At 37.7% G+C, this 17,059-nt stretch overlaps 4 protein-coding genes, 1 long non-coding RNA gene and 2 other non-coding genes across 15 annotated transcripts in view; 1 reads left to right on the top strand and 6 right to left on the bottom strand.

Moving 5' to 3' along the window:
* xpot (exportin, tRNA (nuclear export receptor for tRNAs)) overlaps positions 1 to 3,758 on the bottom strand; it is a 266,921-nt gene extending 263,163 nt beyond the window's left edge. For both annotated transcript variants that reach the window (XM_087246977.2, XM_087246978.2), the window contains exon 1: positions 3,591 to 3,758. The gene's annotated coding sequence lies outside the window, so the exon portion shown is untranslated. The remainder of the gene's footprint in view (positions 1 to 3,590) is intronic.
* The window catches only part of pthlha (parathyroid hormone-like hormone a), a 224,349-nt gene extending 220,591 nt beyond the window's left edge, over positions 1 to 3,758 (bottom strand). For all 6 annotated transcript variants that reach the window (XR_015942071.1, XR_015942072.1, XM_088649806.1 and 3 more), the window contains exon 1: positions 3,591 to 3,758. The gene's annotated coding sequence lies outside the window, so the exon portion shown is untranslated. The remainder of the gene's footprint in view (positions 1 to 3,590) is intronic.
* A 917-nt stretch (positions 3,759 to 4,675) lies between these two features.
* On the bottom strand, positions 4,676 to 5,341 carry LOC141381544 (uncharacterized). Its single transcript, XR_015482360.2, has 3 exons — positions 5,211 to 5,341; positions 4,938 to 5,029; positions 4,676 to 4,809 (listed from the first exon to the last, which is right to left on the bottom strand). It is a non-coding gene; the product is annotated as an uncharacterized LOC141381544 (long non-coding RNA).
* Positions 5,342 to 8,401: 3,060 nt separating this feature from the next.
* On the bottom strand, positions 8,402 to 15,039 carry rpl18a (ribosomal protein L18a). 2 transcript variants are annotated; one of them, NM_201060.1, is given in 5 exon segments: positions 8,402 to 8,551; positions 8,735 to 8,844; positions 12,562 to 12,691; positions 13,253 to 13,432; positions 14,990 to 15,039. In NM_201060.1, coding segments are annotated over 5 exon segments (531 nt in total). In that variant the 5' UTR covers positions 15,008 to 15,039; the 3' UTR covers positions 8,402 to 8,458.
* On the bottom strand, positions 9,548 to 9,684 carry LOC137495131 (small nucleolar RNA SNORA68). Its single transcript, XR_015484672.2, has one exon. It is a non-coding gene; the product is annotated as a small nucleolar RNA SNORA68 (small nucleolar RNA).
* Positions 12,774 to 12,910, bottom strand: LOC137495133 (small nucleolar RNA SNORA68). The gene has a single exon (XR_015484673.2). It is a non-coding gene; the product is annotated as a small nucleolar RNA SNORA68 (small nucleolar RNA).
* Positions 15,040 to 15,898: 859 nt separating the features above from the next.
* dynlt1b (dynein light chain Tctex-type 1b) overlaps positions 15,899 to 17,059 on the top strand; it is a 4,376-nt gene continuing 3,215 nt past the window's right edge. The window contains exons 1-3 of one of the 2 annotated variants that reach the window (XM_087247226.2): positions 15,899 to 15,951; positions 16,058 to 16,099; positions 16,937 to 17,059. The exon at positions 16,937 to 17,059 is cut by the window's right edge and continues 40 nt beyond it. In XM_087247226.2, the coding sequence (XP_087103352.2) occupies positions 15,925 to 15,951; positions 16,058 to 16,099; positions 16,937 to 17,059 (192 nt within the window). In that variant the 5' untranslated portion in view covers positions 15,899 to 15,924. 2 annotated transcript variants of the gene reach the window in all.

Genomic DNA, 17,059 nt, shown 5'->3' with positions numbered 1-17,059 from the left:
CTTTTTAGATCGCTTTAGTACAAATTGTGTATAATAGAAATGCACAATATGTGACTTTTTTAAAGCAATAATACATTTATGCAGTCATAAACATGTTTTGTTAATATGCCGGTGATTTGATGCTTCACAAAAGTTGCAGACGCCTTTACCAATATGAAAGTGCTTTTGTAAACAACCAGTTATTCTTTACACCGATTAAAAAACGGCGACTATAATAAAGAAAATCTTTTCTAAATGTAGAACTAAATACATTGATTTGCATTGAAATACATGATGAATACTCTTGTCTTGACACATGAAAGTGTAAAGCCTGCAGCTCACAACAAATGTGGAAAGTTCTTGCGTGTCATATTAAACAAACCGTCGACTGCTAATTTGATGTAATTTTGCTCACATGGATAATTGAATATTAATCAGATGATGTCATTACGCTGCTGTGCCGTCAGCCAATCGTTGCATTGCTGATCATGATTTCGGGGATGGATAGATCAGTCCCTCACAACACACGCAGCGATCTCAGATCAGTTCATCCAGACATTCTAATCTGATTCGCGAACTTGTTTGAAAAACCAAATTAGCCAGAGATCAGATATCAAGATTAAAAGATCCTGGATCTGCCAAATAATCTCAGATCATTTAAGCGAGTTACGAAGAACGGACCCCAGGTTTGAACTACCAGAACTGTTGCTATGACAACAACTCTCAGATCAGCTTTGAAGAACGAAACGATCCTGGATCATGTCAAATCGTCAACATCCAAATCCAGCTAACTGAGTAATCCACGTACATGAACAGACCCCAGGGAGGTCAGGCTGTTCGGTTGTGTTGGGTAATTATGCCCCAGTGAACCAAATGTATAGATGTAATTCAATAACATCTCATTTATTAATCAAACTTAAGTTGTCCAGTGTTTTGAGGGATATTCAATGCTTCTCAATGACATTAAATAGGTAAATGACATTAAACAAATAATTATATTAAAGAAATGGAAACAGGTTTGTTCTCCTATTAATGGATGACTAAGACTGCACATATTTGCTGTTTTACTGTTTAACTCCCATGTGCAAGGAAGTCTATCATAAAATACAAACTATACATGTATTTTTAGACTCCTACACTGCTAAAAATGCTTTTCTTGATTCGATTTTTTGTCTTGTTTCTAGTCCAGATATCTAAAAATGCCTAAATCAAGAAGCATTTTCTAGACAAGCAAAACATATTGTCTTGTTTTGAGAAATAATATGCCAATATTAAGTGAGTTTTTCCTTAAAACAAGTAAAATAATAAATAATACTAATAAATAATCTGCCAATGGGGTCAGCAAAATAATCTTACGTCAAAAGAAAAAACTATGCATTATCAGATATTCTCAGGTATATCAGACACTAGTTGTTACTTTGCTGTGTATTTGCTGGGGGGGATTTCTACGCCTGTTCAAGGCTGGAATACTGTCTAAAAGGCTGGAGCAGGGAGACCAGCAGCACGCTTAAACTGACGTCTGTATACTGAATGTGTTAGGCCAGGGGTGTCCACACTCTGTCCTGGAGAGTTTATCACTTGCTTCAACACACCTGCCAGGACATTTCTAGCATACCTAAGAGCTTGATCAGCTGCTTCAGGTGTGTTTGATTAGGGTTGGAGGTAAACTCTCCAGGACACCGGCCCTCCAGGACTGAGTTTGGACACCCATGGACTAGACCATAGGTGCGTTCTTAAATCTGTCTTAAAGCGGTGCATTCTGGTTAGAAATCTTGTCCGGATTGATGCTGCGCCGACGCCACGTGACTGTCACATGTGGCATCAAAGTACCGCGACAGCGCTCCGAGATCAGACGGCAAACTCAGACCGTGCAGCTTCTGAAGAGCGACTGCAGGAGCTCTGATGACGACACCGATATTACACGATTGGCCGAGTTCACCACATGACAACAAACACGTGTATTTCGGGTTTATAATTGGACAAATTCCGATTCAAAAGTTTCAAAACAAACAATTCACTTTTCACACCCTCTCTATCCTGTACACATCTTGCTTATTAAAAGACTACTAACATTTTACTGCAGTATCATCTTTTGTTAAATAATCTGGTTATAAAGGTTAGCTTGTTTGCACAGGTTTATTTTTTAACTTTTTATACAGACTATTTACTGCATTCATCTCCATGAACGATTTAAATGATATATTTTAGTGAATAACCTAAATAAGTCTTACAGACTTGAAATAAGAAAATCATCATCATTGACCCTGCCACCCTAAAGCTCTCTTAACAAATTAAAGTAAAGAACTATTTTATTAAATAATTATAAAATGGTTTTATTATTATAATATAAATATATATTTTATTTCCTGTCTAGCAGTTTAAAGGCGACCTGCTCTTTCTGGGAAACTTCTACATCGCTCACTTATTTTACCTTTTGTTCTTTTCAACACAATCTTTTTGGATTAAAATGCTTTTTTGAAACTTCATTCATCATCCAAAATAATGTCATTTATTAAGACCTAATGAAAACACCATGTTTTGCTTTTTACATTGGACATTTTTATATCTATAAATGTACATATATGTAAACCATTTTTTAGCATATTCAAACAAGAAGTATTAGCCTAAAGGTTGATGTTTAACTCCTAGTATGTATGCTTATTGCTTTGTATTTAATAGAACTGTTCGTTTTTATGTTTATATTAACCTCTCATTTCCTCTTATTTCTCTCATGCATCTGTTAAATATTTTATTCATAATTCTCTCTTATTGTTTAAAAAGGAACTACAGTTTGTAGAGACTGTATTCTGATTTATTTGTAAATGTTTTGTTGTTATAAATAAAAATAACAAATAAATATGATAACTCCATGTGATCGGTCATCATGACTGCAGCAACTTTGAGTCCCGAAGTGTCCAGCTGTCCGTCTTGACGGCTCCGTTTTCAACTCCGCCCCCGCCTGCGCTCGGCTAATCTCGTTGATCACCGGCTGCAGCTGAGCTTGATGTCGAACGCACCTCATGTCTTAGGCCCTGCATTCTCAATGATGAATAAAGGATTTTGTTTATGTTTTATTCTTCTTCTTCTTTCATTGGATTTGTTTTATTAATAAACGTATATTTAATTAGTTTTCGTCACATGAGTGGACATGGGCTTTATTTGCAGAACCCATCCACAATGTGTGTTAAAGTATGAATCTGATTTACTCCTTGATTAACATTACTATATAAGGTCCAAAACAAAACTCTAGCCATGAAATACAGCCATGACAGTATTCTGGTTTCTTTATTTAATTAGGGTATTAAATAAAGGCATCCAGTACAAGATGAGGGCAAACTCGAGGCCTTGTAATTCCCTGCCTATAAGCACCCTCCGGATATATCACACGAGCACACACACACACACTTAACGCTCGAGTGTTTTCCTCTAATAATGTATACACAGCTCCCTGTTCAGCTCAGAGCTGATTTTAAACGGCTGTTGTTGTTTTTAATGTAGTTTATTTTGTCAGACACCTCAGGCGACAGTAGTTTGTAGTAATGTGCTTCATAAATAAACATGGCTGACGGATTGTCAGTTTGTTCTGCTCATTGACGGTCTCTCTCACTCACTTTCTGTCTGTCTGTCTCCGGTTCTCCTCTCGTCATCTGCCGGTTCGCGGGAGAAAATCAACACACGCTGTTCGGTAAACCTGCCGCTCCAACAACCGAGACTCAATTGAACGAAACAGCGCGCGCTCAACAGGTGCGGCTGCGCGTGTGCAATTATGGAGCTCACCTGACATGGCGGCGCTCGCAGACTCCGCCCACAGCGAGTATGAGAACAATTAAAGCCTCATTCTACAGAGATCTGCACATTTTGTTTGACAGAATGTTTGAAAATGGTGTTAATTTTTACCAAACATTTCAAATTAGACCGTGTTAATTAATTACATGTTTACTGTATTAAAAAAAGCTTCGGTAAATTAATTTAAAGATCACATGCGAAATTGTTTGCTCACTATTTTGGCAATATTTAAAGGTACATATTATTACTTATGCAATATTTATAGCTCTATTATCCAAGTGCTGCTCTGAGGTACTATTTAACGCTGAGGAGAAGCGGTGATTTGTGGTAAAGCGCTGCCATCTAGTGGCGGACAGAGAGAAGCGCAGCGGCCGAGTATTTAAAAAAACAAACCTGCTAAAATTAGTGAAAATCATACATTTTAAATCTGCAAATTCCATCTCTGAGCTCACAATGATTTACTTATTTTTAATAAATCATAAACCGGCTAATAAACAACAATGAGCTGTGGAGAAATGAGCTGTAGATGCAAACCAATGAAACTGAGCAGCAGTTCACGACCAATGGAAAATCAGTCTGATTTCTTCTGAATGATTAAAAACTATATGCAAACCAACCCAAAAGCGGACAGAGGAGTTCTGGAGAGTCATCTGCTCATGAGACTTTCTGAAGTTAGGGAAATCAGAAGAACAGGAGGAGAGCGAGGGTTCAGGTTTTGAGCTCAGGCAACATTTGTAAAAGCTCTACCCAAAACCAAAGCAGCGGCTCACGGCTCTGCAAGCATCAGTGGACAACAGCAGAGCCCTGATATGACAGATGCAGGTTTGAGTCTCTCTGTAGATGACCTTCTACTGGTTTAACTGGAATAAACAGACAAAATGAGCAAAAATCAGTTGAGTGTGTCCGTGGTCTGAACATCAGCCTGAGATATGAAGCAGATGAGGCTTAACATGATGCAAGAAAGCATCAGCAGCTCAGTGCTGTGAACAGCAGCTCATGATTGGGGAATTCACAGCTTTGCTTCCTTCTTTACATGATGTTTACCTGGAATAAAAAAAGACAAAATGACCAGAGATCAATAGTGTGAGTGCTCCAGTGGAGCGGCCTGAACATCAGCATATAAGCTGGACGTTCCTGGTTTGAGTCTCTCCTTACATGAAATCTGACTTTACCTGGAATAGAAAAGGCAGGATGACCCAAAACAGCAGAAAGTGTGAGCACATCAGCCTGTGATCTTTGATTTCTCCTTCAGATGAGGTTTGACCTGGAATAAACAAGACTAAATGAGTGCACAGGAGCATGAGTGCAGCAGTGGCTCAGTGGTCTGAACTTCAGCTCATGATCTGAAAGCTGCAGAATCGATTCCCTCCTCACATAAACCTTTACTGCATTTAACTAGGGGGAAAAGACAGAATTACTGAACACCTTTGAGTATGAGCTTTTACCTCTACTCTCTCTGCACCTCACACATATTTGTGTATTTATTATGGTGTGCAAAAACTAGAATATTCCACTCAAACGACCACATTCTGCATCTATTAATCTATCAAACACAGCAGAAGTTCATTTATTTGCATGAACACTAAGACATAGTGAAGGCCACGGATCTGAGACTGAGAATGCAGAGTATTTACAGCTCAGTTATCCAGGCGCTGCTGAGTTACCGGTTAATGCTGAGGAGAAGCGGTGATCTGTGGTGTAATACTGCCATCTAGTGGCGGAGAGCGAGCAGCGCAGCGCAGCGGCGGGGGTTATTCAAATACTAGGCATTAATAGCTAGTGTGAGCACATCAGTGGCGCAGTGGTCTGATCATCAGCTCATGGACAGAGTTGCAGAGTTTGATTCCTTCTTTAGAGGAAGTTTAACCTGGAATAAAACAGACACAATTAACAAAACCATATGCGTGTACTGTAGTCTTGGTGGCTCAGTGGTCTGTGAGTCAGCCCACAATCCAAAAGCTTCAGGTTCGAGTCCCACTGAAGATGAAATTAGAAGAGTTCTTCTGGATTTACCTGAAAAAAAAAAAGATAAAATTACCAGAAAGTCTGTAGCAAATGGTAGCACAGTGGTCTGTAAAGAGCCATACCAAGATAGGAAGGTCATGAGTTCGATCCCCAGGAGAATTAGGGTGGAGTTAAGATCCAGAGAGCTTTTCAGACGATCTCCATCAAGATGAGGAGTGAACTTTTAACTCTCATTCTTCTAAAACATTCCAGAATCACCCAAGGGAGGGGTTACTGATTAGAGGGAGGGGCTAATTAAGAACAGCCAATTACATGTAGTGGAAGAGCCTTTAGGGGAGGGGCTAGTTAAGATCAGCCAATGAGTGGCCAGGGCGGTTGAGCTAATGCAATTCGGAAAAGGCAGGCTATTTAGACAAAAATAAGATTCAAAATTATTTATAATTTTTTATATTTACAATAATAATAATAAAAAAAATATATATATATATATATATGAAAGAAAAAAAGGTTAATACATATTACAATAGAAAATCCTTTACTAAATTTTTAAAAACAAAACGTCTATTTCCATGCTTTCAAATTATAACTAATCTTTTCCTTTCCATTGATATTCATACAACTAAAACGTAGAAGAACCACTGCTGCTAAAATGATTATTAAAATAGTTTTGAGTATAGGCTAACAATTTTCTTCACTGGTAAGCAGGCTGACCACTAATCAATCAGTAGTTTAGGATTTCTCAGTCAGTTTTATTTATCTTTCCTTTCAGAAGAGTCGATGAGAACTATAGTTTAGCTGGAAATCATGCAGACAAAGACACAACACCTAGTTTATTTTACACAAACACCATGCATTACACAAAGCATTCAAACAGATTGCTGAAAGCTTTGAGCCTGTGCAACTCAACCACACTCCAGTGCTCCTCCAACACTTCACACGTCTCAGTTTAAACAAATGAAACCGTCTTCACATCATTAGTGCAGACTACAAGACTTTAAACGCAGAATGAGACATGCAAAATGTGCAGTGCTGGAGGGAGCAGCATGAAGATGGCTGAGAAACACTGCTTTAAACCAAAGCATGGGTCTGACACCGCAATCAGACAGGCACAAGAGTCCATGTGGATTCTAGTTCTCCTGCATCCCTGAAGCTCAATGATCCAGACATCCACTGAGAAAGAGAAAACAGAGAGGAAAGTCACAGATTTCAGCATCAGCCCATTTAATGTGCACACATGCAATCATGCTTTCACATTCAAATAATGCTAATAAATAAAATAAATAAATAAATGCTTTTAATTCAAACGAGTTAAGGTCATAATTGTCAGGTTTAACAATCCTCAAAGGGTCCAAAATCATGTTTCACATCTGACACCAGATTACTGACTGGTTAATTACAGCAGGTCTACACGCTAAAGAAATTACAAATAACCAGATTTACAAAGTTTAAGGTAAATGGCTGCAAAACAAATTAAGCTGAAGATTACGAATTGGTTTAAATCCTGCCCAAATAAATGTTTTGTAATGACCCATCTTGACTTTAGTAAAGCCAGGGAATCCATTATTTTCCGTTCAGCTTGTCTACAACAGTAACTGGATTAAACTGGCTATAATTTTAATTATTGAAGACTGAATTAACACTAATTTAATACTAAATAAATGTCATGCTTGTCTCAATATCCCTATAAAAAAAAAAAAAATACCTGAAACACTTTGAACTGACCTTACCTCGTGCTCGTGTCTTCACACTGACAACCCTCCCGCGCGGAGAGCTCGCAGGTGTCGCATATTAATCACGTTGACAGCCAATGGCATTACTGCTTCTGAATTAGCCCCGCCTACTATTAACAGAAACATGCTTCAGGAAGTTACTCTTATTCGGTTTAATGGCAGCTAAAAACAACGTTTAAAGAGTATTATTGTGTAGGAGTGAGAACTAGTTTGTCTATTTTAAAATAAAATAAACTAAAGAAAAATGACCACCTGTATTTTATTATTTCAGCTTGCGAAAGTTCCTACTCGTCTCTGCTTATGAAGTGGTGGAAAAACTCACCACATGGGAAAGTTTTATTGTTGGAAAGACCAAAAATACAATTATATTTTGGTACATTATCATAAGTGTTCACCATGCCGGAAAGCTGCTTCTGCTGTTTCAGTCAGACACGCTGCCTTCACTGTTTATTAAACAAAGTATGAATGAAATCGATCACACACACATGATCTACAGTAAAAATTAAGCTGATATCACTTCTAATGTGTCCAAAGAGCGTCTAACGTCTTCTTTTAATCATCATCATGTTCATACACACTGTGTGTAATTACTTTCACCTAATTTAAATGGTTTAAACTAGTGCTGTTAAATGATCAATCGCCACACTGTACATAAACACATTTACATATTTATATAGAATTACAAAAACACACGACATTTTGCAAATAGCTTTATTTTGTATGAAATCCCGATTAATCTTCACAGCACTAGTTTAACCCTTCATCATGACAGTGTCTCAAAGCCAGCCGAAACACTTCTGCAAATCTTCCCCCTTCTGTCATGCGTCATGTCCATCTCATCCCGAGCCGATCGCGAGGGCAGCAGTCTTAGGACAGAACTTCAGACTTCCCTCTCACTTTTTGCATTTAACAAAACTCTCAAAATGACTAGCCAAGACACACACAGTTGATTCCTGCCTTTATTGATCCGCACTGTGACAAGCACAAACATACACCTTTTAAAAGAAAGTGTTTGGTCTCTTGGTGGTGAAGCGGGGCTTGTGCTGGCGGCGCAGAACCCTGTGAGGAAGAGGAAACTTGATCTTGGAGTCCTGCAGAGAAACACAACACACATTAAACAACACCGCATCTCACACACACACACACACACACACACACACACACACACACACACACACACACACACACACACACACACACACACACACACACACACACACACACACACACACACACACACACACACACAAATATTAAATCTTCCACACACTTACGTGGAACTGCTTGATGGCGGGTCTGCGGCATTTGTTGGCAGCGATGACCTGCACCTTCATGATCTGGATGGCGTGAGCGCGAGCACGATGCCTGGCACCCATATCACGATCTAAGTGCACACACACACACTAATGTGAATACACCGCAAACACCTTAACGCAGCACAAACTCACACTAATACACACAAAAACAGTTAAATAAAAACACATTAACAGCAGAAACACACTTTCATACACACGCTAACAGCTTAAACACACTAATACACACAAACACACTAATACAAACACATTAATAGCAGTTAAATACACACACACACACTTCAATACACATGGATTAATAGCTCAAACACACACTGTTTCTTCTGTTATGCATGTTACAACAAATAAATGAGCTGTTTAGCTAAATTAATTGAAAGAGCCGAGTGTTTTATATTGATTGTGGTGATTTAGTAAGACAGTTCATCAGTATAAATGAAGGTGTATGATGATTTCCTGAAGAGTATAAGCGGATTTAGGCACAGAATTTTAATAATCGAATGCAAACAGACACCGCATGGCCTTCATAGTATAATAGCGCAAAAATTAAATGCAATTAATTTGTTATTAAGCATTATAATTTATTATACACAAACGTTTTAAATGCAGTTGAATCTTTCAGTAACTGGCCTTAAATACAGCGCAAACTACACACTTTACATTGATGTTAAACTCCTGCTTCACTTTATTCACACCCGCATTTCCTAAAGGATGATGAGTAGAGTAAGATATCGATGCAGAAGTGAAATGTTCTGCGGGTCTAAAACACACAGGATCAGATGTGGCTCCTTGAATTCACTTTCAGAGGCACGTCAACACACAGCCCATGAAAGGCGACAAGGTTCCGTTTGCTTTGCGCACACATAGCAAGGGCAAGACATGATGGAGAGATGACCTTTGGGTTTGTGTGCAGATTATCATGGACTGGAACGCATTACACCGGGACAATCTGAGTTTTGCGATATCTATATATTGTGATGGGACAATTCTGAAGAGCTATATTCACTTTATATATTTTTATTAGGGTATTAGGAAAGATAAAGCAGAAATATGAGCTGAAAACAGGCTCTGCTGCAGTGCTTGCAGATTTTGAAACACATTTAAAAAAAAAAAGTCATACAAAATTAATTCAGATTATATAATTGTTTGCTTTTGCTTAATGCCATGCCAGCTTCTATGGCACTTTTCATTGTGGAAAAAAGCATATTAAATATATATATATATAAACATAGAAAATATAGAACTCTATAAACGCATTTGATTAACAGCATTAAAATCACTTCATGAGCATGAGCATTGAGTAATAAAATAAAATTATTATTAAACATTTTCTATTTCAGTATTCAGGATTGTCATTTAGGTGCATTCCTCATTTTATTAATGTGCTGATCGTTCAAAAAACGATAAATTGCAGAGTTTCTGCAGGTTTCAGCAAGTTAAGTTCAAGGCCCCGCTTACACTAATGCGTTCTTGTTTTAAAACGCATAAGTTTTTCTACAGGCGCGGAAAACGGAACGTTTTGGAAACACCGGAGAGGCCATTTTCATTCTAAAGCGCTGCTGCTCTGTCTCTGTGTGGATGGGGGAAAACGGAGGCGGGGCTGCAGACATTCTCCTCTCTGATTGGGGCTTTTCCTCAATATTAAGTAGCCTAACGTTACACACAGTTCAGTCCTGCATCCTCTCCATGTCAGTTCAGACTTGGCCAGTTTGATTAAGGCTGCAGTCTCCCCCTCCTCAGTTTGATGTGGAAAACAGACTACAGAGGACACGGGGAAATCTTCAAAGGGAGCAGGGTACTTTGTCTTGATTCACATCACCCTGGCTTTGTGTTTTCACTTTCTCAAAAATAAAATATAAACATGATTTAAGGAACTGCCTATTTTCATTTTAATATTAGCAACTCACAGACAGCAGAAATAATGAGGCGTTGTGCTGCATATATGAGCGTCATCTGCACTGTGTGGCCGATAACAACTGTCTCCTTTCAATTTCAGTGAAAACACTAAACATTCCCTCTCTTCTGCTGAATATCAGTTTTAATAATCGATAATGTCCATTATAACAGTATAACATACTGTAAGTTTATACATTATAAGAAATTTGCAATGGGGGCGGGCGGAGGATCGCCATGCCGGTGTTGTCGGACGAACCGTACGTAATACGTACATAGCAGAGCTTGCAAACTGTGTTTTTTTTTGTCGACAACACGAACGTTGTCAACATAACTCACTGGAAATCCAAAATACTTCCACACCGGCGACTTCATTGAAAGAGGAGAGGGTTTAAGCTCTGTCGACGGGTCTCCTGCGTCTGCAGTTCAACAAGCACTTCAACAAGCCTGTTTTTCCCCACTTGGCAAGCCAAGCTGACGTGACATGGGGGCGTGGCAGCATCGACCATTCTATTTTTTGATTCGATAATCGAAATTGAGCATAAATTTCGATCATAGTTGAATTATTAACTTCTCTTTGCGATTAGCCAAAACACGTTACCTGAGAACAAGTGATAGATTCCAATGACTAAAGTCGGGGAATATGTGGTTAGATAAAGACAACATGATGAATGAAATATCACGTTTAATACATACAGTGAGATTAGATCCAGCGGGAAATGCTTGGAGTCTGAACGAGCAGAGCTCTCATCTGGGTAGGTAGGCTGCCGCACATGCCCGAGTGTGTGTGTGGTCACGTGGTGTCTTTACAGTGTTTTAGTGTAGATGGAGAGCTGTTCAGAAACGCTAGTGTGGATGCGAATCGTTTTCATTCTAAAACGCCGCTTTAAAACTAAAACGCACTCGTGTAAACAGGGCCTCAGTCTTTTAAAGACCTTTATGAATGAAATTTTAGACTCACACACGGCTTAACAGTAAGGAGTTTTTTTTTTTAGATGAGCCCAGTTGGAAGTTTTAATTGCCTTATCAAACTTTTTGTTTTAAATAATAATTTAATAATTAAAAAAAATAAATGGTTTAGTTAATTCTGAGCCAAATATTGTGTCAAAACAAGCAAGCTCTAGTTATATACTTATTCTTTTTTCAACAATCTGCTTATATATATATATATATATATATATATATATATATATATATATATATATATATATATATATATATACATATATATATATTATTTTAGGTTTTAAAAACACACATGATGCACAACATCATGTAGAGGTCAGCTTCCTCAGCAGTAAATACATGGAAAACATTTCAGAAAGAGTTATTGTGAGGAAAATAACTAAACCACTATGGTAAATAGTTAAAAACTACAATATTAAATAGAAAGAAGTTTTATTTAGATGGATTGTTGGTGAGGTGTTGGCTGATTGGGTAGATCTACATGAACAAAGGAAAGATGAGACCTGCTTAAAGAATTAACATCTCCAACACAACGGTTCAGTACATTTAAGACTTTTTAATGCCTAAAATTGTGTTTTTGAGATTTAATGACATAAAGCCCCCGCTGACACCCTAAAACAGCTAATAGATACTGATCAAAATCCAATTCAGGCTAAAATAAGTGCAAACATTCAGCCTTTAAAACAATGAATGAGTGTAAATTATACAGATATTCAGTCTCTGATTGGCTCATACGAGTTTCTCTCGTGCTATTTTTTTTTTAACACAAGTACATTTATATGCATTTGATTATGTATTAAATCATCTACAAATCAACAACTAACGTCTGCTGCTGAGAAGCCCAGAAATGTGAAAAGGGTCCATATAAATGTAGTGTATAAATGTTGCAATTCTACAGGGTGCAGCCCTATCTAGGTGTGTGTGAAACTCACAGCACTGGGTGACGGCTCCAGACGTGGTCAGATCTCTGTACTCGCGGTACATGTTGTGGGTTCCACTGCGGGAGTCGTAGCGCAGCCAGATGCCGAAGTTCTTCACCTTCAGGGGAGATTTCTCAAAGACCTGCGCGGTAAACAAGACAACTCGAGATTAAACGAGGAACGAGCTGACAAATCAACATTAATTAATGCATTAACACAGGATCAGATGTGGCTCCTTGAATTCACTTCCAGAGGCACGTCAACACACAGCCCATGAAAGGCGACAAGGTTCCGTTTGCTTTGCGCACACATAGCAAGGGCAAGACATGATGGAGAAATGACCTTTGGGTTTGTGTGCTCATATTATTAAATCCTGCAACACTTTGAGGTTCCTGTACAATCAGCTTACACTGATATAAGACAGCCTGAATAAATGACAGCTCCTGGAATCTTCTACTCAGTTATTTCACACACTCGACTGGTGTTATGAGGTGAATTTAGTATTGGTATTTGTAAACAAGCTCAAACATGCAGAATTATCCCACTTGCTCTACTGTAATCAATCATTTCACAGACTAATTCTATGTTAACGTTATGATGCAAATACTAAAGCATTGCCCATCCTCACACCTCGGAGAACAGAGTATAAAGCTAGCACATGGCTCATTCATCAGCATTTGTTCGAGTGAAAAGGCATTCGCACCAGGCCGCAGTAGACGATCTCTCCAGAGGCCTTCTTCATCTTCCTCAGCTGGGAGACGAAGTACCAGAAGCGAGACTTTGCCACCACATGGTTTGGGGCGAAGATCCTCATGCGGTACAGAGGAGGTGCGGGGTTTTTCACTGAGGGCAACAGACGCCCAACAACCTTATATTCCCGAAGCTGGAGACACAAACACAGCATTACACTTCACATCTGACAACAACACACAAAGACAAGCACACGCTGTAGAGGAGAAACTCGACATGCAAATGAGAACGCCATGATTTAAGGTTCTAGTATTGTTGTTTAAATATCTAAATGGACGACCACTACGATAATTAAATCGTACACTCCGACAAGTGCACTTAGAAGTGATTAAAAAGGCTGCTTTTGAAGTTGGAAACCTCAATGTCATTTGTTAATTTCTAATAAATTCAGCATTTTTCTCTGACTTCTGTGTGTTCGCTCAGAAATTTCACTTTTATAGTGAAGATTAAGTTTTATTGTCTTTAAAGTGAAACACTTAAACATGAGGCTGTGTAAAATGCTCACTTTAGGACACAATTTCAGACGGCATTTGGAGGTTTTGGCGTCTAAACTCTTCAGTTGTCACCCTATTTTACTAAAACTCTTGTTTTTTTAAATCAAGTCTTAATACTAATTTATAATATTTGGCTTTTAACACCACACGAGCCTTACATCAGTTTATTAGTCCTTTGCTTTAAATGGTGTACGCTTGTGCTGCACTTTGATAAACATGTTTTTAAAAGCGTTTCACACACAAGCATCGACTTAAACTTACTGAAATAAATTAGATAAGGCGTTTAAACTAGTGCCATTTCTCTTTCGTTAAATGTTTAAGTTCACTAGCGATCAAAAGAGCAGGAGTATCTTTAACTCATGAATAATCTGAACTGCTTTTGATTCAACTTTGAACTGAGCATTATTGGAATACAATATAAGAAACAACTGACTGTGCTGTTGAAGTTGAATAATGTACACCTGCTGGAGAGTGCCTGGCACATCTCAGATGTGCATTAATCTGCTTACACTCAGCTGCAGACACAGTCTAAATTATGCATTTGAGGATTTATTGGCCAGGTTTTTATCCTCAAACTACTACGTGTAGGCTTAGATTCCTCCACATCTCCCCTAAAGCCTTCTCTTGTGTTTTAACACGAATTTCCTTTTATATTTAGCAGTAAAATAGCGCATTTTCAATGTCGGTATAGGTGTTGGAACACAAGAAATGACGTTTATCCATACTAATAACTCTTATTAAAGTCATCCGGCAATAAAACACGCAGAATTGCTCTTTAAAATCATCAACGTTAACTTAAACATGTCTATTAAAGCGAACTATTACTACGAATACACCAGGCCTCATGTTAAATCAACGATGGGCGACATTAAAATACATTTTCGACAATCCGCCGTCAAGTTAAAGCACACAATCTCACGCAAAACAAATTAAACTGTGCTTAAACGCGTGTTAAAAAGCGAAATCACAGCAATGTTTTAATTGTGTGCGCTTGTCTAACAGCACATGGGGATCCTCCAGCCGCCATGTTGCTCACTCCGCTACATCAACACGTCAAAGCACATTTAACGCTATAATTTTGCACACAGATCAGCTGAAGCCGCCGTTATGCACAACTGGGTGTCTTATACGCATTTTCGGGTCTTATTTGTGAGGTTTAAGCGACTGTAAGATGATTTAAGAATAGTTTTACGTACTGTGCCAGACGCCTTCATGGTGTCTCACGCCGACGGCCACTGTGAAAGAGGAAGCAGCAGGGCGGAGACTCCTGACGTCAAGCCTCTTCCGAAAGGCGGGACTTGCTGGAGCCGTCTTCATTAGTCATCCAGAATGTCAATCATGGAAATGATCGGTCTCGTTAAAATTTAATTAAAATAAATTAATAAATGTAAGTTATATAAATGTATAATAATTATTATTATTATCGTAATTAATTGTAATGTATGTGATGTAATTTGCTATATTCTATTTAAAACTACAATTCATTTACAATAATGTTATAAAAACGAAATAATACAAAAAATAAATTTGTTAATAAGAAACGGCTATAATTTTTTATAAAATAAATTTCTTTGTATAAAATGCATAATATTTATAACAACATAACAATATTTAGCGGTCAATCATATATATTACAGGTCTCGTTTTTAATTTAAAATTAGTTTATAAATATAAAAGAATATAATCATAATTAAATGTAATGCATTCTATGCAATTTAATATATACTATTTATTATATATAAATATTAAATATTCAACATCAAAGCTAAACATTTAGGTATAAAGATTTATCGTTTCCTCGTCTAAATCTCTAAACATTTTTGCAGCAACTTGTTTTCACTGTATACATTAAAGTAATCGGGTTATAAGTCACTGCTTTAACTTTATTGGTGGGTAAATTTCAAAGTGTTTTCCATTCAGTCTGCTCAAATAAGGTTTGCATTTTGGCAAAAACGTGGCTCTGCATAATGATTTCACTTTCTGCCATAAAGCCATACCTGACATTTTTACGACGCGTTTATTTAATTTTTTTACTTATTAATTTTACTTTTAACACGCTTTTCTGTGCGTCATGACGTAGGCGACGTATTATTTCCATGACAACCACTCAGGCTGACGACAACAAGCAAACATGGACGACGATCAGACAGTAGAAGAGGTAAAAGATGTGCAGGATTAAATAAATATGTAAATGCTGAAATCTTCATAGTGCTGCAGTAATACGGCGTTTGTCTTACGCCTGTGTTTATTGTCGTGTTTTCCAGAGCGCGTTTATAGTTGATGAAGTGAGCAGCATCGTGAAAGAGGCGAGTTTCTGTTTCTCAGACGATGATGATGCTGATTCATGTGTATTTAATGTGTTTAATGTCCACAAAATGTGTGTTTTATGTGTGGTTTAATGTCTGAGTGGGTTATGAACTGTTTTGGGGTTAACGCGGCTGTTGCTAGAAGGGATACAGCTGCGGCCGAGAGTTAACGATAATTATTTATATTGGTAATTAAATTACCTGTTAGCTGTATTTTATAACATCTACCCCTACCCTAAGCTTAACCCAGACTATCACAGTAATGTTAAAACACTAAATATACCGAGTATTATTCGTATTCTTTTTACATCACGCATTAAATTGTATTTTATTAACGTCTACCCTAAACCGACCGCTCTTTGCAATGTAAAAACAGCAATTATACAGAGAATTATTCATATTATTTGTAAATTACACATTAATTGTATATTAATAACGTCTAACCCAATACCAACCTTCTCAATAATGTAAAAATCTGATTTATTGTTGTATAGTGTCACAAAAATATGCTATATTGATGTATTTGCAGCTGTATCCCTTTTAGACTGTACTGGTTGACACTTTACAAGTTACAGGAGTCGCACACTTTAATCTGATTACATTAAAGTAAATATAAATAACGATAATATCTGCATTTAAAGTCTTCCCAGTTACTTCTCTAATGTATTGTCTTTCAGCTCTTCTGTGCCCATGTTTCATATAATAATATTATTAACATGCAAAACAATCCAACAAAAAGCGTATAGATTACATGGACAATAATCAGTAACAATCACATAAACAAGAGCAATACAGAGGAATAAAGACCACACATTAGAGTTAACTGTGTGTGTTCAGTCTCTAGAAGCGGTGATCGGCAGAAACATGTATGAACACAATCGTGTGAGCCAGTGGACGTCCAGTGTGGCGGAGCAGTGTCTCGGGCAGCTCAGCAAACTAGGCAAACCCTTCAAATACATC

Source organism: Danio rerio, chromosome 4 (assembly GCF_052040795.2).
Source record: "Danio rerio strain M-AB ecotype USA chromosome 4, GRCz13ab, whole genome shotgun sequence".
NCBI classification, from domain to species: Eukaryota; Metazoa; Chordata; class Actinopteri; order Cypriniformes; family Danionidae; genus Danio; species Danio rerio.
Note: the sequence above shows the minus strand (reverse complement) of the source record. Positions and strands in the feature narration are given on the sequence as shown.